This window comes from Rutilus rutilus, assembly GCF_951802725.1.
Source record: "Rutilus rutilus genome assembly, chromosome: 18".
Classification (NCBI taxonomy): domain Eukaryota; kingdom Metazoa; phylum Chordata; class Actinopteri; order Cypriniformes; family Leuciscidae; genus Rutilus; species Rutilus rutilus.
Window position 1 is genome coordinate 9,226,312 of NC_140231.1, and position 22,138 is coordinate 9,248,449.

General features: G+C 38.4%; 1 protein-coding gene across 2 annotated transcripts; it reads right to left on the reverse strand.

The window, feature by feature from the left end:
- Window positions 1-1,204: 1,204 nt before the first annotated feature.
- LOC311276753 (uncharacterized protein) lies at window positions 1,205-16,559 on the reverse strand. Of its 2 annotated transcripts, none has more exons than XM_084386630.1 (7): window positions 16,361-16,559; window positions 15,906-16,020; window positions 2,565-2,651; window positions 2,424-2,465; window positions 2,046-2,260; window positions 1,802-1,961; window positions 1,205-1,694 (listed from the first exon to the last, which is right to left on the reverse strand). In XM_084386630.1, the coding sequence occupies exons 1-7, from the start codon at window positions 16,397-16,399 to the stop codon at window positions 1,537-1,539; spliced, it is 816 nt and encodes a 271-aa protein (XP_084242756.1). In that variant the 5' UTR covers window positions 16,400-16,559; the 3' UTR covers window positions 1,205-1,536. The 2 variants fall into 2 exon arrangements, with proteins under 2 accessions (XP_084242756.1, XP_084242755.1); XM_084386629.1 differs by having other exon boundaries at window positions 2,424-2,468.
- Window positions 16,560-22,138: the final 5,579 nt, after the last annotated feature.

Below are 22,138 nucleotides of genomic sequence, written 5' to 3' on the forward strand. Positions count from 1 at the left end.
TATATTTTTAGCTTCATTGCAAGTGTATTGGTATAGAAATAAACAATGGTAATTAAGTGATTTTCCTAAAAATGAGAAAGAAAATACAGGGTATTAAAACAGTATGACCTACAAATAAAGTCAGTATGTGAGGCTAAATAGATGTGTTTTAGTCTGAATTAAGATGTGTGCTTCCATTTCAGTTTCCACAAATCCCTTCACTCGATTGGGATGTTCTCTTTTGTTCTGGGCGGCAAGTGCAGTAATTGTAACATCGGGCATATTTTGTAGTATTAAACACATATTTATACCGACTTCATCAGGCTCAGAAAATTCAGCGCTGCACAGACTGATTGGTGGCTGACTTGATGCAGCGCCGACGCCATGTGACTGTGATGTATGCCATCAAAGTACCGCAAGAGCGATTCGAGAGCGGCTGCACGAGCTCTGATGATGACACAGCTGTTTCACGTTTGACCGGATTCACCGCATGACAGCGATCACTTGTTTCGTGTTTATTCACATACCTTCAGTTCCACTAATGCTCTCAAATCAGTTTTTTATAACAGTAACATTTCTTTTCATGTATTCGCAATGATATATTGTGTCATGTTTATTAAAATAAAACTGATAATAAAACGTAGACCCCACTACATTGATCTTTAAGTAGTATAGGCTTATGTTGAACTTTATTCTTGTTCAAACAGACGCTATATTTAGCAGTACATAAAGTATTAAATGGAAATGTATCTGAAATATGTGTATTTGACAAATATTGCATTTATTTCACTTCATCTGTGGTAAAGTATGCAAATACAGCGCGAGCGTCACTACGGGAAGCAGAAAGTGTCCGAATTCACGTCTCCGTTTTCAGCTCCTCCCCGTGGCAACTCTCGCCGATCGGTTATATCCAGCTGCAGTCGAACACACCTAATGTCTATTTAAAAATGGTTGAAAAACACCTATTGTAGTTGTGCTCTGATTGGTAAACACCCATTTTGGTTCTGCATGTGCACTTCTTAGTAACTGATGCTTCCTCATTAGAGAAAACACAGGTGCATCCTATATAGAATTCTTATGTTGAAGCACCTGCCATACATGACTTCTCTGGGTTTCAAACAATGGTGCATCTTATTATTTCTCTGTTCCTTTGTTTGTTTTTTTGCATTTGATTTATTGTAACTGAATCTGAGATACATTAATTAAAAAATATATTAAAGTGTTTGAATAAACCATTTTTCCTTTAGTAATGTTTATTAGGAATTTCCTGATTAAAGTTCCAACAACATATAACAGATTTTTTGAGGTGCAAGTGACATGAACAACATGAGCAAGAATATCACACTTCAAACATATCCCACGTTTGGCATCTATTACTCTATGCTTGCAGAGCACCATGCCGCCTTTAGTGAAGGCAGATGAGGATGGACAATTAATAAAATGACACACACTCTCCTGATAATGCTGACATTGATTATACATTGAGTTGTAGTCGATAGGATCATCACCTGCCTTCCCAGTCAACAATATGATCCCAGGATACTCATGATGTGGTCACTAATATAAATAATTTTGCATTCTTTTCAGTCTTGTGTTGGCATTTGAGACAAATATTTCTATTTGACGGATGCATTCTGCTTCTGGTGTTGTTTTGGTGACTCCTTTTCGCTTTTTAACTTCTATTTCTTTCTCCCCCTGAAAAGACTTGACACATCCTGAAACACAGAGAGCAATATGTGAACACAATCAGTTGCTAACAACTACTGCTCTTGACATTACATTTTCTATAGCAGTGTTCAGATGCACAAACTTTAACACTTACTTGTCAAACATTTCAGGAGCACTGGTGGCAACACCTTTTTCCCATCTTTTCCTGTGCGGTTGTAAAGACAGAGAACACTGTCTGTCACAATGCTCTTCATACTCTGTCTTACTATCTCTCCTACATTGGAGCTTCCATGGGTATGGATGAGATAGTTGACCTGACAAAAACATACAGAATATTATTGCAATTGAAAGTTTTTTTCTTTCTCAAATGCACTGAATATTTGTGTAGCCTTACTAACATAAAGCTCTCTATAATTTTTGTCCTCTTCAAGCTTCTGACAGAAGGCTTCAAATGTTTCCGAATTTGAACATTGTTGTTGTTCAAAAAGTTCCTCACGGCCATCTTCATCTGCACACTTTATAAGAGCAGCCTTAATTTTTGCCAGGTCTTTCATGATGAGAGTTTGCCTCTCTTCCAACCTTTGGATATGTTGTAGCATCTTAGTATTCAGATCTGAAAATTGTGAATAATCAGGTTCACTCATTCACCCAAGAATGAGACGTTACTTTTATTCACTCAAGAATAATATATATATATATATATATATATATATATATAGACAATTATTTTTTTTATTTTTTTGTAGAATTTAATGTCTAATTAACATTTCACAAACCAAACAATTTCTCCATGGTGATTTTGGATTTTGGTTCCTTCTCTGCTATTGAAAACAAAATGCCATACATGAAGTCTGTTCAAGTGCACTTTTTTACATAATAAATTAAACAGGATTGTTCTTAATGAATGCATATCATACCAGATGACAGGACAGATATTGGCAAGCTGGTGTTCACCTGAGGAATTTCTTCAGGATCCACATTATGTTGTTGACGATCATGAAATTCTAAGAGAAAAAAACAGAAGTGAGTGGCATTACATAAATACATGCATGGTGTTTGTTTGATATTTTAACTGATCAGCATACCAGGCGAGGCAGCCAAACTGAATTTTGAAAAACTGGCTGAAAAACTGAAAGCCAAAACGATATTTCTTGCGATATAACATTTCCCTGAAGAAATGCTATTTTTATGAAGGTTATTTTTACTTTTTTAAAATCATTTATACATGTAATGATCATACTAAAATAAACAGGTAGGCTAATAGATATTCTTCTGATCTTCAGAAGAATATCTCAGTTTTTTCATAAGGAGTAAACGTTACACATGCAACACTTTGATTAATGGCTGTCTGTGAGACTGTTATTGTTACTTGGCATTTCATTAGCAGTTTTGGTAGATTTGGGCTTACACTTTTTGAAGTCTTCATATAGCTCCCTGAGGTTGCGTTCCAGATGACTGTGGAGATTAGTTTCCTCCCAAAATTTTTATAAAGATAGTAAGGCCACATTTGAATAGTCGAATTTGGATAAACAACCTATGCATGCATACATGCATCACACAAATGCTTGGCACATAAAATAAATGCAATTTATCGCACCTCTATATCCGCACCTCGGATATCGCATATACTATTATCGCGATAACGATAATTTTTCGATATACTGTGCAGCCCTAGTGTGTTATAGTTCGTTCAAGCGCAAAAGAGAACCGTTTTCTGGTGCGCTGTCTGTGTGCACGATAGGGATGCACGATGATATCGGCACAACATCGGTATCGGATATGATAATTTCTGCCGATGAGCCTTGCAGATAGGGTGGCGTGTTTCCTATGTGCACGTGACGACCATGCATGAGGGCCAGCAACTTAACATGTGGAGGCATTTCGAGCATGGGCGTCAGTTTGGTTTGAGATGCGCTGGGGACAGAGACGCATTCACAAGTGCATTTTCAGAAGTGCTGGGTACAATGACGCAGTAATTTTTTTTCTCTTTCGTGCAGGTCATGTTTTGAAAGACGATGTCCTGTAGCTTACTAATGTAAACTCTAGAAGCTACTATGCTCTCCACAGAGCATAAAATATTCATTTTATTTTATTTTTCGTGTTCGCATTTATGAGGAAAAACAGTGACAGTTTTCGGTTACGGACATGAGCGCTCTGAAAGCGGCACTAAAAGAGACTGCTTTAAAACTTTCACAGAGACCTCAAACAGAAAGCACAAAGCCTTTCTAAGTGAATTTCGTTTTGTATTAATTGTATCTTAATTTTAATCAATGTTTCATCAACCAATTGCCTGGATTTAATAAATAATAAGTAAAGCAGATAATAGATATCAGGACACGGAGGCGCCCGCGATTGAACTGGAGCTAGTCTCATAAATGAAACGAAATTCAGCATAGCCTACTTGCCTCACAGACCTGAGAAATATATCTATTATCTACAGAACGCTTGAAATCATATTTTTAAACAGAACAATTCAAAACGAAAGAAAACTATGTAATCCAAAATGTGCATTTCTCTCTGGCGCGTTCACTACTGCAAAGATCGCGAGTCATTGTCAACTTCATCTTTGCAGCCGACACAGAAAACACTTGTTTATTAATAAACAATTAAAATGTCTCCTTGCTATATTTGACATATTCATAATCATTACTTTTGCGGTTCGTTGTGACAGCTTTTAGTTGCTTTATTGGCAGCGCCACCCTTACATGTTACATGAACGGGTCGCCACTGCATTAGCACCGAAAACAGGGGAGCATTTGGTAGACCTGTTCAAGTAGGAAAGATGTACATTTTTTATTTGAAAATTAATTTTTATTTATTTTAGTCTGAACTTAAAAATAAAATGTGGCACTGGCATATCATTTATTCTCCAAGTGAAATAATTTGCCTATTTTTCAGGGGTGAATCTCTGTCTACATTTGTAAAATTATTCATTTATGGTAGAATCAAATGTTGTTTTGTTTGTCTTGTGTATTGCCTTATCTACAACACATGAGTGTAATACGGTAAAGGTAGTACAGGAGAGAGACTTGGATTTCTCTTCAGTAAATTAAAGTGTAAATATATCAGGGGGAAAATGTGTATATATCGGTATCGGCATCGGACAAAATTAGTTTGAAAATATCGGCATATCGAATATTGGCCAAAATGCAATATCGTGCATCCCTAGTGCACGATACTGCGTCTTTCTGTATGTGTGTGTGTGTGTGTGTGTGTGTCACATAGACGGGACATTCACAGACAGCGCGGTCTCTTTTGTCTTGTTGCTCTTGAATGGTTTACAAGCATTTGCATGAATAAGAGCGGGATCATATAATGTAACGCAACTCAAAGAATGACAAAAATTAATGGATGCTGCCTGCGTTTTGCATTAAATATTTTAATGCATTAAAATGGATACAAATATATAGTTGTTTTTTAAGCCACATTACACAGACAGTAATCAACAATTATACCACTCAATGAGACAATGCTGTGACAAAACATTGCATGTCAACAAATCATCTGCACAAAAACGCGAAGTGAGCTTTAACAGCGGATGTCAAGCTGATGAGGGAAAGTAACTACACATAGTTAATTGCTGTCTGCCTTTTACCATTGATTGACCATTTTGAGTTAAATCCCATTGTAGCTACCAAACTAAAATACCTTTTTACAAACGCTGCAAAATCCTTCTTCATTTTGACCACCAACGGACTGCAACCATGTCCTAAATTGTTCGTCTTCCAGCCACTTCTGCTGGAATTTGCACTTTAACATTTGGTCTATCTTTATTCCTGTTATTCCTGCTGTACAAAATATGCTGTACATATTCCTGATGTCACCTCCGCATCACGGCAATTTTGCTCGGCCAGAAGCAATTACCAAACCAGTTCCGCGTAGGGGTGGAATGGTACACAGAAGTCACGGTTCGGTTCATACCTCGGTTCAGACATCACGGTTCGGTACGAGCTCGGTACAATGGAGGGAAAAGCTAAACAAAAATGCAGAAGGCAATTTTTTTTATTATTGTGCATGTCACCAAAGGAAAATAAATGTCTATAAGTTTTATTAATTGAGTAAAGGCATAGAACCAGTTTATTTGTAGTGCATTGAAAATAGTTTTATATAATTAGTTTATTAATTAAATTAATAAAAAGACAAAAAGGCCTTGAGATATGTTTGGTAATTGTACCTGAATGAATTTTAAATTAATTTGCTATATTTCAGATCAATATATTTGTTTTCCTTAACATTTTAATAAACACTAACTTTATTCTCATCTGAATTATAAATAATTTATTTCTGTATAAAATAATACTACCAATAAACAGATTAGTGCTCTGTTTGAGGACAAGAAATGAAAACCAATGCAATATGATGAATGTTGGCACCCACAGACTGTTTTTAAATAGCCTGGAAATCCAGACCTAAATCTAAAAGATTAATGGTCTGGCGTCGACTAATGAAAATCGCCCAGCTCGAGAGGCGGCACCAAGCATGCATTTGAAAATCTCGCTGCACGCAATTGGATAACACTACGATCAATCACAACAATAAACCCCAGCTACCAGCGGAGCTAACCTTATTAGACATTCTCTGATTATACTCTTACCGTATCATGTCGGCGAAACCGCAAACTGTGTATATTCATGCACCGAACCGTGACGCCCGTACCGTTACGGTTCAATACGAATACATGTACCGTTCCACCCCTAGTTCCGCGTGTTTATCACATTAATGTACATAATTTGCGACAGCAAATAAAATGATTAATTATGAAGGCAATATTCAAATAAGTACCATTGAAGTAGTGTTGAAGATAATTAAGTGATGACTGAGTATTAGTGATGATGAACACCTGCTGTTAACAAGCAGAATAACTGAAGAAAGAGAAACAACAAGAACTACAACTGACTTTCAGCCACAGCCTTAAGATGAAATCAACTGAAGATAAAAGACATAAAATCTCAAGAGCTCAGCAGAGGAGGATAAAACAACTTCACAAACAGCATTACCAGCTTCACTTATTACTAACCAGATTGACTATTTCTGTTTTAATAAAAATAATAGTTTCATTTGAAGTCACTGTTATGGTGATCAGTGTTTGCTTTAGTTGGGATCTTGACTTTTGAACATTAGTTTTTCTCTGTTTCAACTGTGTGTTTATAAAGCACATTTGTTATGGCAAGGGAAGCCAATCATCATGTAGTGGCCCAAATCACTGATCTCATTCAGAGTCTAATGCTCTGATTATATAGGTAGTGTGTTATTCATTTTGTATTATTAATAATAGTAGCCATGTGATTCTACAACATGAGATTCATCAGTGTTGTGGTATTCAAATAATATGCAGGATTTTAAAAACATTTAGTACACAAAGTTTTACTTAGAGACACACAGACATCAAGAATCATCTAATTTCTCATCTCATCTTTTCAGCGGTCTCGATACGCTTGTTTGGTGCACACCAGGGTTCGGATGGCAGTGTTCACACTTATTCTAATGAAACCACACTAGGAGAGCAATCGCACCAGGGTCCGTTTTAATCAAACACTAGGTGTGTAGTGGTTCAAATTGCTTACGGTACGGTTTTGGTACGGTTCGGTATGTGCTATGTTCAGGGGAAAAAGGACTACTGTCAAATAAAAATAAAGAAAATAAGAACAAATAATCTAACTACAAGCAACAGCACAAATAATTACAGAAGAGCAAGGGTACAAATAAAATAAAAGTGCTCTTCAGGTTTTTCAGGTAGGTCTAACTAGTTTTCAGGTACATAAATTGAATTAAGTAATCAAATATAAAATAACATTGCATATTTGACTGTATAAATTAAAGATTAATCTTATTAAAGTTACAAAAGCTATTCAATCAAGAGCAGTGAGTGATTTCCTTGTATTTTGTTTGATTACCATTAATAACAGACACTAGACAATAGACACTAGAAAAAATCCTGTTCTCTTTTTGAGACATAAGTGTTCATTGAATCAATTGTAAAATCGATTTCCCGTGTCTAAAGGCGTTTCCATTATAAACACCAAATAAAGGCAAATCCACGGACAACTAACAGGCATTAGGGCGAACGTAAGGGGGCGCTTGAGATGCGCACAAGTCAGCAATATTTCTGATGATTTATTGGTGTGAAGTTTCGTGCACAATGACAAACAGGAGTACAACATTCTCGAAAAACTATAAGCAGAGTGGACTGCGATAACATCAATGAAAAACATTACTGCAGGCTCAACATGGCTGTGTTTACGATTAGAAATGTCAAACAAAGGCGACTGTAGACCGTAGCCCGAATCTTTATCTGTATGCATGAGACTGTCTGAATACCGGCAGAATTCACATTTTTGTTGTAAAAAGAGACACATTATGCAGAAGTATAATTTGCTGTTATGTGTGTTTGTCAGAGCCTGCACAGCAACTCGAGAGAAGGCCTATCGAGAGAAGGCCATTCAAATCGATTCCCTATTTTCTTTTTCGAAATTTATGTTGGTTGGTCCGATCGATTTTTGAACGTAAAGTGACAGCCCTACTAGACAGCAGGAATATTAGGCTGCTGTCCTTTTAAGACATCATGTGCATTTAAAATACAGATACTGTTACAAATCGATGTCTCGGCTATATAGTTTACTTAAGGCACAACAGACTATGTCTGCTAGGATACTCTTCAAGACGGGCATGTTGACAATTTTTGTGTGAATATGACAGAAACATACTGTGGCGAGCAGGACGAGGCTGAGGGCCATGGGAGAATGGCGCGAGGCAGGTGGTGTGATTGATAATGAGCGTGCGCACGACGCACCGGTCTCGTATCTCTCACAGGGGAGCGGAAGCATAAAGGAGCGTTTATTATTGTCTTTGAATGTTCGCTTGTTTCCGCGTAGAGCCGGGAACCGGCAAACATTCAAAGACTTTAATAAACGTAAAATAATCCAGAGTTACAGATTCAAAACTTCATGCACTCTCAACTCAAATTACCCGCTGACATCGTTCAAAATATTACTTTCCACCGAGTTCATCGTCTCGGCAAACAACAGCAGGAAAAAACTCGTCCCATCATTGCAAAGTTTGAACACTATCAACAAAAGGAACTGGTTAAAAGCAAAGGAAAACTACTCAAGGACACTCATTTTGGAATGAATGATCAATACCCACGAGAAATAAACGAACGAAGAAAAGCTCTCTATCCCATTCTAAAGGAAAACCGAAGAAACAACATACGTGCAGTACTAGCAGTTGATAAACTGTATATAAATGGACAATTATTCCGAAGCCAAGAAAAAACACCATGGCTTTTCTGAATAAAAATACAAATATGCTATAATGTATAATTATTATTAGTATTATTTATTAGTATTATAATTATTATTATGTTTTTTATATATATATATATATATATATATATATATATATATATATATATATATGTGTGTGTGTATATATATATATATATATATCTCTCTTTTTTTTTTCTACATATATATTTTTTTTCTTTTATTTTTTCTTTCCCACACCTCTGTAAACCTACAAAATCTGTTAGCCCAGCGTCTAAGTTCTGTGCTCACTCTCGTTTTCCTTATTTGCATATCTGCCCTTTCTACATTTTTTTTCTCTTATTTTTGTTCTGTAGTAGTAGTCTCTCTCTCTCTTTTTTTTTTTAGCAATCTCTCTCTCTCTCTCTCTCTCTCTCTCTCTCTCTCTCTCTCTCACTGTCTCTCCCTCCCTTTCAATCTCTGATAAGGCATACATGTGCCTTTCCTTGTATATTGAGTATCTATGTCTTGACTTTCTGTTTGTCTTTGTCTATATGTGTAAAGATCTCTGGTCCAATATTTGTTTGTTAGTTTTGCATTCATGTTCAACACCACTACTCCCTCTCAGCTCAATCATTAACAAAAATGTTGGAAAACATGTTATGCGAGATATGACACACATTCACCTAATACTGATGATAAAAAATACTCACGCCATATTACATCACCTGAACCCCTCTATCCCTCTCTCCTGCTCAAAACTCTTTCTTTCTCTTTATCACTTCATATGTCTCTTCTTAACACATATATATGTGCTAGCCCAAAACTCAGATAAACCTGACATACACACATGCAACCACTTAAATTGATAACATGGAATGTACGCGGCTTCCGTAACCAAACCAAAAGACTCAAGGTAATTAATCATCTAATAAAATTGGGGGCTGATGTTTGCTTCCTTCAAGAAACACACTTAACAGACACAGAATTGCAACATCTCAACTTTAAACAATTTGACAAAATTTATTCTTCAACATATAACAGCAAACAAAGAGGTGTCTCTATTTTAATAAATAAAGACATTCATTTCTCACTAAATCAATCTATCATGGACCCAGACGGTAGATTCATCATCATTAATGCAACTCTAAATCATACAACATTTACATTGGCAAACATTTATGGCCCTAACAATGATGATCCATCTTTCTTCCACAATCTCTTCTCCATACTATCAAATTCAAACAATCTCATCATAGCAGGAGATTTCAATACAGTCATCAATCCTACAATTGACCGCTCAAGCACCTCTGGCAACTTAAGAAACTGGCACTCCACTGACATAATAAAGCAATATATGGAGGACTATGGCCTTAGCGACAGTTGGAGAATGAGGAACCCTTTTTTAAGAGAATATTCATATTTTTCCACCGTCCACCAATGTTCATCTAGAATTGACTTATTTATCATCAGCAACTCACTAATAACCAATATATCAGATAACACAATTCACCCAATTGTAATCAGTGATCATGCCCCTATCTCTCTGTCTATAAATACTCAAACATATGCTAAAACTTCAACTATATGGCGCTTCAATACCTCACTATTAGAAGACTCCAACTTTACAACCCTTATAAGGCAAGAGTGGGCATTCTTTTTGGAGATGAACGACTCTCCAGACACCTCACCTTCACTGCTATGGGAAACTGGGAAGGCTGTAATCAGAGGAAAAATTATATCATACTCTTCATATAGGAAAAAACAGCAACAAGAATTGGAAAATATATTAGAACAAAAAATCAAATTCCTCACAAATGAAATATCTCACCACCCCAGTGAACCAAAACAGAAAGAATTAAAGGAACTTAAAACACAAATTGATGACATCATACAAAAAAAAACACAATTTCAAATTCAGCAACTGAAAATTAATGGTCTTCAATATAGTAATAAAGCAAACAGTAAATATTTAGCAAATCTACTCCAATACAAGAAAGAGAAATCAATCATCCCAGCCATCCTAGATGCTGCAGGAAACATTAATCAAAACCCACAGGATATAAATAACATATTTCGGAATTTTTACAGCAACCTCTATTCCCCCACTCACCAACCTACTCAATCAGAAATCGATACCTTCTTGAACAGTCTGAAATTGCCAAAATTAACTGCAGAACAAACCAACATCTTAGACACACCCCTTAGCATTAATGAACTTACTAAAGCACTTAATAAAATTCCTAGCAATAAATCTCCCGGGCCAGATGGATTACCAGCTGAATTTTACAGACACTTCTGGGACATATTATCACCACTATTCAACAAAGTAATTATAGAAATTAAAACGTCATCTACCATACCCACACACATGAATACAGCAGCCATGACATTACTACTAAAACCCAACAAAGATCCATCTCACCCTTCTAGTTACCGACCTCTCTCACTATTAAATACTGACTTGAAAATTATTACCAAAGCACTAGCAACCAGAATAGAAACAGTCACCCCCACACTCATTCATCCAGATCAGACAGGCTTCATAAAAAATAGATACGCCACAGACAATGTCCGCAGACTTTTTAATCTATTTAATATATCACAAGAAAGTCAACAGAAAACCATTATCATTTCACTTGATGCAGAAAAAGCTTTTGATAAGGTAAACTGGTCTTTTTTATTCAATACACTTCACAAGTTCGGTTTTGGAGAGTCGTTCATCCACTGGATTAAAATACTGTACACATCACCCAGGGCCACCATCACCACTAACGGAATCACTTCACAGAGTTTCACACTGCATCAGGGCACCAGACAGGGATGCCCACTCTCGCCTTCCCTCTTCGCAATTTTCATTGAACCACTTGCAGCAGCAATAAGACAAAACACCATAATCAAAGGAATTCAGGTAGACAACACACAACACAAAATCAGTTTATATGCAGATGATCTTTTACTTTATTTACAGAACCCACGAGTATCACTTCAAGAAACGTTCAACATTATTAGCAGATTCTCCCTTGTCTCACATTACACTATCAACTGGAACAAGTCAATTCTACTACCACTTTCAGATGATGCATGGGATTCTGGAGCTCAGGACACATCCCTCCACCTTCACACAGGCAACATCAAGTACCTAGGGATTCAGATTTCCCCCAGGCTGTCAGAGCTTTTCACCCTCAACTATACTCCACTCCTAAAGAAAATTGAAGATGAATATAAACGCTGGTCTAAACATCCACTCACACTCATTGGAAGAATAGCTGCTGTCAAAATGAAAACCCTACCCCAAATTAACTACCTTTTTTCTATGATTCCTATCACTCCTACAGATAAATGGTTCAAAACTCTTAATTCATTAACAACACAATTTTATTGGAAAAACAAAAAACCCAGGATATCACTCTCAACACTACAAAATAAAAAATCACATGGGGGGCTTGAGGCACCAAACTTTCATCACTACTTTCTGGCTAATCAATTACAGTATCTAGCTAAATGGATCAACATACACAAGCATAATTACCCTTGGCTAGAACTGGAACAAAACCAATGCACAAATATCTCAGTTGCAGACCTCCCCTTCCTCTCACAAGCAATCAAGAAATCCAAACTCTGCCAATACATTACCATCCATTCAACTCTGACAGCCTGGTGGAAAACGAACCAAATCACAAAATCATCACTAGAATTAAACAGGTACACCCCACTCTGGCACAACCCAGAATTCATGATACAGAATAAACCTCTTTATTTCCCCACATGGGCACAAAAAGGAATCACACATCTTCACCACTTATTTGAAAACCAACATTTCATGTCATTTAACACACTCACACAGAAATATGGGGTTGGGAGAGAACAATTCCTTCAATATCAACAACTTAGACTTCAAATTAAAGATAAAACCACACTTACCAACAATACATTACAACCTTCCCAGCTTATAGAAGACATTTTGAAAATTAATAACTTCAAAAAATTAACCTCCCAACTATATACATTGATTTCCAAACAAAACACAACAATAACACTCCCAATAACCAAGTGGGAAACCGACCTGGCCGTCTCTTCCAACCCTGAGTACTGGGAACAAATCTGTAGGAATACATTTTCCATGACCGACAACACAAACCTGCAGCTTATACAATATAAAGTCATTCATAGAATTCACATCACCCAAAGTAAAATGTTCAAAATGGGCCTACACAACACCGATATCTGCTCACAATGCACTTTGGGTAGCACAGACGACTATTTGCACGCCATGTGGCATTGCCAACCAGTTCACTCTTTTTGGATTACAGTCACTGAGACACTGTCCACTATCCTGAGCCACAGAATCCCATCATCACCAACACTTTGTCTCATAGGCGACTCTTCCGAAATCCATATCCCACAAAAATACAGGAATCCGTTGCTCATCTCTCTAGCTGTCGCTAAGAAAGTAGTTCTCCAAAACTGGAAATCAAAAAAATCTTGCCACATCAAACACTGGACAAATTTAATCTCAGAATACATTTCAATGGAAAAACACAATGCACACAGAAGGAAGCAAGCATCAGCCTTTGAAGACACCTGGTCCCCATTTATGACATTTTTTAACACCACACAAACATAACTACAAGCCGTGTACATTACCCGCTTTTGTTCTTGCAGCCATCACTTCATACATACACATAGGCACACACTTATGCATAACATGTTTCCAAACCCTTTTTCCCCTCAAACACCCTAGCCAGGACCAACTAATATAAATCTTAGATTAACAAATAAAATTTGCTTAAAATCATTCTACTAAATCAATAATAATACGTTTTTGTGTTTGTCAACTGTCTTGTCCCTCTGTTGTCTGTCTACCACCTTGTCATGTCTTATATGTTACGTGTTACACTCTGTTCGTGGTGTTATAATCCCCCCTCCCCTCATGTACCCAGGGTCTCACTAAACTGGTGGAATGGTTCCACACTGTATATGAATCTGTCGTCAGTATTGTAATATATTGTGTATATAATTTGCTTTATTAAACAATAAAGTTGTCCTCCGAAGAGGGGGGGTGGTGGTGGGCCAAAAAAAAAAAAAAAAAAAAAAAAAACCGTAAAATAAACAAATACAAAATGAAAGTAAAGACAGCAGCCCCTCACGGTCGACTGCTGTCACATATAACAAAACACAACATAAATCCAGACCTGGCCTCTCTCGATCTTCACTGTCGTCGCTCCTCCTTTACTGTACGTTCACACCGCCGCCGACTTGAGCTTCCAAAGTTACCAGAAGTCATTCATTTTCAATGGAAGCTGGCTTTTCTCAGCTGCAAGGAGCGTCAAATCCATCGGCATCGCGTTTTGGGCGTTTTGAGCGTCAATCAAAAAGTTGAAAGTATCTAAACTTTATGGTAATGAGTTATGACGCGGTTCAGCGGCAAGCAGCGGCAAACGCCAGCAACCAATCAGAATCGTCCTTCGCGCTGGCTGATTCCGGAGAAACATACGATATAAACTTTCGTTCCTACAAAAACATTAGTTCCGAGAAAATGGAGGAGAAACTGATAATCGCTGTTGCTGGGTTTCCTATCATTTATGATATGACGTTATTTTCATATAGGGACCAGTTCTGTTACTAAAGAGAGAGAGCCCCCTCGGCCTTGTCCTGCTCGCCACACGTACATAAGCGGAACTGACTGTTTTACGTATTGTTATATTCAACAAACAATTTTATAGATGCGTCATCAGATTTAAAATATAAAAACTACGGTGCAAGTGCGTGCTGAACGGTACAGTTCTTTTTTTTTTTTTTTTTTACAGAGAATTGTTACACCCCTAGAGCATACCCTTAATGTCGTCTTTTATCTTCAGTTGATTTCATCAAAGGCTGTGGCTTAAAAACAGTTTTAGTTCTTGTTGTTTCTCTTCCTTCAGGTGTTCATTACTAATGCTCAAAAATCACTTACTTATCTCATTAACTTCAACACTGCTTCAAAGGTACTTTAACATTTCTTTTTTTTTTATCCTCACCGTAACACATATTTTGTTATTTTGATTAGATAATTATCAAGTGATCTAAAATAGAAGCAAATAAAGTGAGAGAGTATACATACAATATACAGATGTGTCTAATTCCAGTGCTATAGCCTTTGTGTAGATATTTAAAAATGGTCATCTGCATGACTGTTTGGATTTACAGGTGTGTCTCCAAAAATTCGTGAAAAAATTCAATTTTGTTTTGCAGTTGTTTAGAAAGTGAAAATGTAATATATTCTAGACTAATCACATGTAAACTAAAATGTTTCAAACCTTTTTTTTATGCTAATGTCGATAATTACGGCCTACAGCAAAAAAAAAAAAAAAACACTGCACAAAATTTTTGAATATTTAAATTCAAGCTTGATTAAATAACCATTAATAATACTGTGTAAAAACTGAGTATCTAGGGTGTCTACTTCAGTACTTTCAACCACAATCATAGTCAAGTCTGCTGACTTGACAGTTGTCCAGAAGACGATCATTGGCTACGTTCACACTGTCAGCCCAAATCTGATTTTTGTCCTTATCCGATTAGATTTAGCTGGTGTGAACGGCAAAAAATTACATGAAATACAATTTTTACTAATATATTTAAGCTACATTCATATGTGGTTTGAAATCCTATTCAAATCGCATTTCTGAAAATCCATTTCAGTCAAACCTCTCTGATCGGTTTTCAAGTGGTTTACGTGACAATCGCTGAGCTTTAGGAAACCTCCGGAGCTGAAGTTCAGTTATGGTGATGGGCGTTTCGTGTCCGATACAGACCGGGCCATCTGACAAATCAGAACAGAGCAGCTAACGGAAAGGAGGGATTTAGAGATGGATTTTTAGGATTTAATGATTGAAAAATGTGGTGATGATGTGTAATGTATATTATGATAAAATGAAAGTGTTTTTTGACCTTTGATGCATGTAAACCTGTTGTATGAGAACCTTTAAAATAGCATAATAGGGACACTTTAAAAGAATGAAGGAAAACACCTACCTATTTGTTCCTCTGTCTCTTCATCCTTTATTCTGCAGGGTTCTTCCTCAAACTCCATCTTTAGTATGTCAGTGGTTTCTCCTAGAGCAATTCCTCCTGCTTGCTTCTTCTTCTCCTGTGGGAAGATGGAAATATTCCCCAGCATTTAAACTCTCATGAATTGCTGTGAATGTGTAAATTGTGGTCGCTGTTGCTAAATTTAGCAGATGATTATCACATTTACAATCACTCTGAATTATTCAGCTTAAACGTTTTGCTCAAACAAGTTTAAAAATAATTCAACTCCTCTAGCAAATCAGCTAAATCGGCGGTGTATGTTGCTCTTACATAAGATATGATTTACATGCATTAAAAACTCTGTTTACCACGTTTAATTTGTTCATTACATAAAATGAAAACACAAATCATAATATTCAAAAAGTGTAATGTGTAAAACAAGTCAGTTACGAGCTTACGTTTAGTGATTCACTAAATGAACCGACTCGTTTAGTCATTTTGATTTAGATCTCTCCTAATAAATTATTAAATAAATGTAGTCGCAGTCTAAAAAACAACAGAGTTAGAGTAAAATGAACGGCTGTGTGTTCCACTTCACATGTTTATGTTCCCTTCCCTCGCTCACTTCTCTTCTTCTCCCAGACTCGGATGTGTGTCATTGCTTCGGTTGCACGAGCGCCCTCTACTGGCGGAAACCAATCCCTATACTACTGATTAAACTATCTAATCTTCATATTAGATAGATTAAATGTTATCTGTTATCTTGGCTGATATTATACAAACACTATTGACATGTATTTGATTTGGGATAATATATGTAATAATTAAACATACAAATATTATTTTATAAATAACATTTATTGGTGGTGACACAGTTGACAGATTTACCATAACAGATCATTTTTGGATAGGCAGCGGCCTATATTTAAACTTTAAAATATCTACCAAGGAGTATGCAATTATTTTTGATGATTTTAAAAACAAGCTTATGTGGTTGTTGAGAACCAGCATGAAACTGACCTGAGCATTTAATTCTCTATTAAATTCACTTTGTGGTCATTAGTCATTTGCTGTGGTCATTTGTCTTCTTGTACATTTTAGTTCTGAGATTCATGTATTCTAGGTTTTTGTATGACTGCTTTTAATTATTATGTCATTTATATACTCATATTTCTCTGTTTCCTAGACTTCATTTGGCTGTTGTAGCTCAGGCTTATGTTTGTGGTTATTGTTTGGAGAAAATTATAAAACAGTGTTGCATATGGACCTCCTCACTAATGTTGACTACATTTTATGCAAATTTTACTGCACATTTGTAGTTTGTTATGTGGTTGGATTTTACTGTAGCTCTGATCCTGAATCAGATGAAAAGAAAAACCTTGACATTGAATTCATCACTGAGCAACCTTGAGATTTGGATTAATCAGTAGACATGGTTTCACATGCAGTAGGAAAATAAATGTTCCTGTAATACAATGAATTTAATGCAAATACTTTGAAAAGAGTATTTTATATGCTAATCAAAACGAGTGTCATCATTGGGTGATGTCATATACATGGTATTAAATATCTTTATTCTTGCTGTGGCCAAACCCTGTAATGAAATAAGCTGGACCATCAGTTATTGTAAAGTATTAACAAAGAAAAGATCGATTTAAAAAAGAAAAAAGGCAAAACCAGTTCAGGCACTTTCTCCATTTGTTTCACTGAAGCTGTTTCAAAATATTTACTCAGTCATTTCCTGGTGGATTCTGCAGTTATTTGCTCGTGATTATAAAGTCTGATGTTTTAGTTGTCGTCTTCTCAGAGGATTTAAATTAAACGAAAAATATCTGAAGTAGGAATTAAAATAGGAATAAATATTTCCAGATCTGTATCTAGGTGTGTTTTATGCTGTCAAATGTTTTGCATTTTTGCACTCTTTAAATTACAAACTATATTGCAGAATTTGAGTTGAAAGCAGAAAAAAAATATATTTATTTGAGAATGACTTTGAGAATGACGCTTTTTTTACTTTGATTTGAAATTTTTTCAAAGATCATTGTGTGTTTTTCATTGGAAGCAAGACAATCCAACCCTTTTTAGGAGTTAACATAATCAATGATCACTCATTTGTGAACATATGATTAATTATACCTGACCTATGCATAGTGAAGAATGTTAAATATTTCAAAATCCTAAATTTTTTCTATAGGTTTATCTCAGATTTATCTCAGGTCTCAAACTTTTGGCCTGCACTGTATATATCTGATTACTCTGTAATACTGTTTGTCCAGTCAGAAAGACATGATTCCTCTTTAATAGTGATGCAGTTTTTTTTTGTGTGTGTGTGTGTGTGTGTGTGTGTGTGTGTGTGTGTTTTGCAGATGTTCTCTGATACCTCAAAATAAGAAGAACAAGACTTCATGCCAGTAATATGACAAGAAAACTAAAAGAAATACCAGAGAGAGAACAAAATGCAGCTGAAGAAAAAGAAAAGATGACAGACGAAGCCAAACCTGCGCAGAAGGAAAAAACAAAGAACAGAGGAAAAGAAAATGCCTGTGTATTCAGAGAACATCCAAATCTGCAGCATCAAAACAGCCTTGACAAATATCAACCAAAGTGTAAGAAAGTTTGAAAGGCATTGGTTTAACCACAAATATCTGTACATACACTGCCTATATATGATGTGGTTGTTAATAAGAGTTGCAGTGCAGATATATGTAAAAAAAAAAAAAAAAAAAAAAAAACCTGTTCCTGCATTGTGTGTAACGACAAACTGATAGGAAACAAGTGCGAGTGTATATTTATTGGGTAACAAATACTCAAGGTTAATGACAGTCAACGTATTCTTCCTGATGCGATCGCCAGGAACACAGCAACAGGAGAGCGTGACACAGGGGCTGAGACAGGCGATCCGTAGTGAGAGTGCAGGTGAAGAATCCGTGATGAGATCGGCGGTGAATAATCCAGTCCAGTGCAGTGCAGTGCAGGCAAAACACGAGGGAATAAACAGGAGCAGGCACGCAGACGGGGATTCATCAAACAACGATCTGACAAACATGAGACGAAAGACAGGGCATTAAATAGGCTGTGATAATTACAATCAGCTGCCGCTGATCAGGATGATCAGTGACAACGCCCACATGAAACAATGAATGAACTGAGACACACCCACACACTCACACACACACGTGAACACACAGACTAGAATGAGACAGCGGATCTACCAACCGTGACAGTACCCTCCCCCCTAGGAACGCCTCCTGGCGTTCCCAGACGACCCTACCTGTCGATTGAAATCATCGATGAGGGAGTGATCCAGGATGTCTCGAGCAGGTACCCAACTTCTCTCCTCCGGACCGTAACCTTCCCAGTCCACCAAGTACTGGAACCCGTGTCCCCTCCGCCTTGAGTCCAGAATACGATTGACCGAATATGTAGGTTCCCCTTCTATGAGTCGCGGCGGGGGGGGGAACCGGGACATGCGGATTAATACAAGAACGAAACACGGGTTTTATTTTGGAAACATGGAAGGCGGGATGAATCCTCCTGTACACTGGAGGGAGTTTGAGGCGGACTGCCACCGGGCTAATGATCTTGGTGACAGTGAACGGGCCGATAAATTTGGGAGCAAGTTTGTTAGAGACGGAGCGGAGAGGAATGTTCTTGGTAGAAAGCCACACTTTTTGACCAACGACGTATACGGGAGGCCTAGACCGGTGGCGATCGGCTTTAGCCTTGGTGCGCGCCCCCACTTGGAGTAGAGTCTCACGGGCTCTAGTCCAAGTGCGGTGACACCTCTGGACGAAGGCGTGAGCGGAGGGAACCGCGACTTCGGATTCCAGACTAGGAAAAATTGGTGGCTGGTAACCTACACTACACTACACTCAAACGGAGACAGGCCCGTAGATGACACTGGTAACGTATTGTGGGCGTACTCCACCATTGACAGTTGTTGGCTCTATGAGGAAGGATTCTTGGAGACCAAACATTGCAATGACCTTTACAGATCTTGGTTGGCTCTCTCAGTTTGACCATTGCTCTGGGGATGGAACCCTGAGGACAGACTGACAGTCGCTCCCAATAATGTACAAAATTCTTGCCAAAATTTGGACACAAATTGGGGTCCTCTGTCGGAAACCACGTCTGTCGGGAGGCCATGTAAGCGAAAGACGTGATCAACGACGGTCAACGCTGTCTCCTTGGCTGAAGGTAATTTGGGCAAGGGAATGAAATGGGCCGCCTTCGAGAACCGGTCCACCACGGTCAAAACTACCGTGTTGCCTCGAGAGGGCGGGAGGGCGGTGATAAAATCTAGCGCAATATGGGACCAGGGTCTCGAAGGGACAGGCAGCGGTTGAAGTAACCCATCTGGGGGTCGATTGGAGGTCTTACCAGTGGCACAAACTGAGCAAGCCAAAACAAAACTGTGGACATCACGAGCCATAAGCGGCCACCAAAATCGTTGCTTAACCAAAAACTTGGTACGACTAACTCCTGGATGACAAGCTACGTTGGAACAATGCCCCCACTGAATGACGTCAGACCGTAATCCCTCCGGTACAAATAAACGGTTCGGTGGACAACCGGGCGGAGGCGTTACCCCTTCTAAGGCCGACTTGACCTTCGATTCGACCTCCCATACGAGTGTGGAGATAACTACTTTCTCGGGTAAAATACACTCGGGAGTAACCGGGCGTTCAGATGGATCAAAAATACGAGATAATGAATCGGGTTTGATGTTCTTGGAACCCGGGCGGTACGAGAGAGTAAAGTCAAAACGTCCGAAAAAAAGTGCCCACCGAGCCTGTCTGGAGTTGAGTCTTTTGGCAGATCTAATATATTCAAGGTTCTTGTGATCGGTCCAAATGATAAAAGGTACCCCCGACCCTTCTAACCAATGACGCCACTCCTCCAACGCTAACTTGACGGCCAACAACTCTCTGTTACCAATGTCATAGTTACGTTCGGCAGGTGATAAACGATGGGAGAAAAACGCTCAAGGATGCATCTTGTCATCTGAGGACGCGCGCTGGGATAGAACTGCTCCTACCCCCACCTCTGACGCGTCGACCTCCACCACGAACTGACGTGTGGAATCAGGGGCGACAAGGATGGGAGCCGAAACGAAGCGACTCTTGAGGTTGGAGAACACAGCCTCAGCTGTGTCCGACCACCTGAACGTCGTTCTGGGGGAGGTCAAGGCAGTCAGAGGTGCGGCTAGTTGGCTGAAATTGCGAATGAAACACAGATAGAAATTGGCGAACCCCAGAAACCGCTGTAGGGCCTTACGGGAATCTGGACTTGGCCAATCCATCACAGCCTTAACCTTGTCAGGATCCATGCGCATTCCCTCAGAAGAGACGATGTATCCTAAAAAAGAAACAGACTGTGCATGAAATTCGCATTTCTCCGCCTCGACAAAAAGCCCATTCTCTAGCAGCCTCTGAAGCACTCGTCTGACGTGCTGAACGTGTTCCTGGAGAGACGAAGAAAAAATCAATATGTCATCCAGGTAGACATATATGAACTGATCAACCATGTCTCTCAACACGTCATTGACGAGTGCCTGAAAAACCGCTGGGGAGTTGGAAAGCCCGAAAGGCATAACCAAATATTCAAAGTGCCCCCTGGGGGTATTGAACGCGGTTTTCCATTCATCCCCCTTCCTGATGCGAACCAAATGATAGGCATTACGTAAATCCAGTTTTGTGAAAATGGATGCTCCCTGCAACCTCTCGAAAGCTGAAGACATCAACGGCAAAGGGTAGGTGTTCTTTACCGTGATGTTGTTCAGCTCCCGGTAATCAATACAAGGTCGCAGAGAACCATCCTTCTTACCCACAAAAAAGAATCCCGGGAGAAGAGGAAGGTTGGATGAATCCGGCTGCTAAAGAATCAGAAATATATTTCTCCATGGCCTCCCTCTCTGGTACAGAAAGAGAGTAAAGTTTGCCTTTAGACGGAGACTTACCTGGCACTAGATCTATTGCACAGTCATAGGGACGATGCGGAGGGAGAGAAGCAGCCCGAGACTTACTGAACACTTCCTTCAGGTCCAGATACTCCGCAGGCACGTTTGATACATCCGCCGCCTTCTCCTGTAACACAGAAACAGACACAGACGGACAGGCAGAAACAAGACAGGACTCGTGGCAGGACTCGCTCCACATGGAAATAGTGTTGGAGCCCCAGTCCACACGAGGATTGTGTTTGACGAGCCAAGGGTGTCCCAACACCACTGGGGCGAC

Bases quoted from the DNA above. Each gene is read 5' to 3' on its own strand.
- LOC311276753 (XM_084386629.1), bottom strand. From the start codon at position 16,399: ATGACTAAACGAGTCGGTTCATTTAGTGAATCACTAAAC. The intron at 2,469-2,564 runs GTATGATATGCA...TGTTTTCAATAG, and splicing joins AATATCTGTCCTGTCATCTG to CAGAGAAGGAACCAAAATCC. The intron at 1,695-1,801 runs GTAAGTGTTAAA...TCTGTGTTTCAG, and splicing joins GCTCCTGAAATGTTTGACAA to GATGTGTCAAGTCTTTTCAG.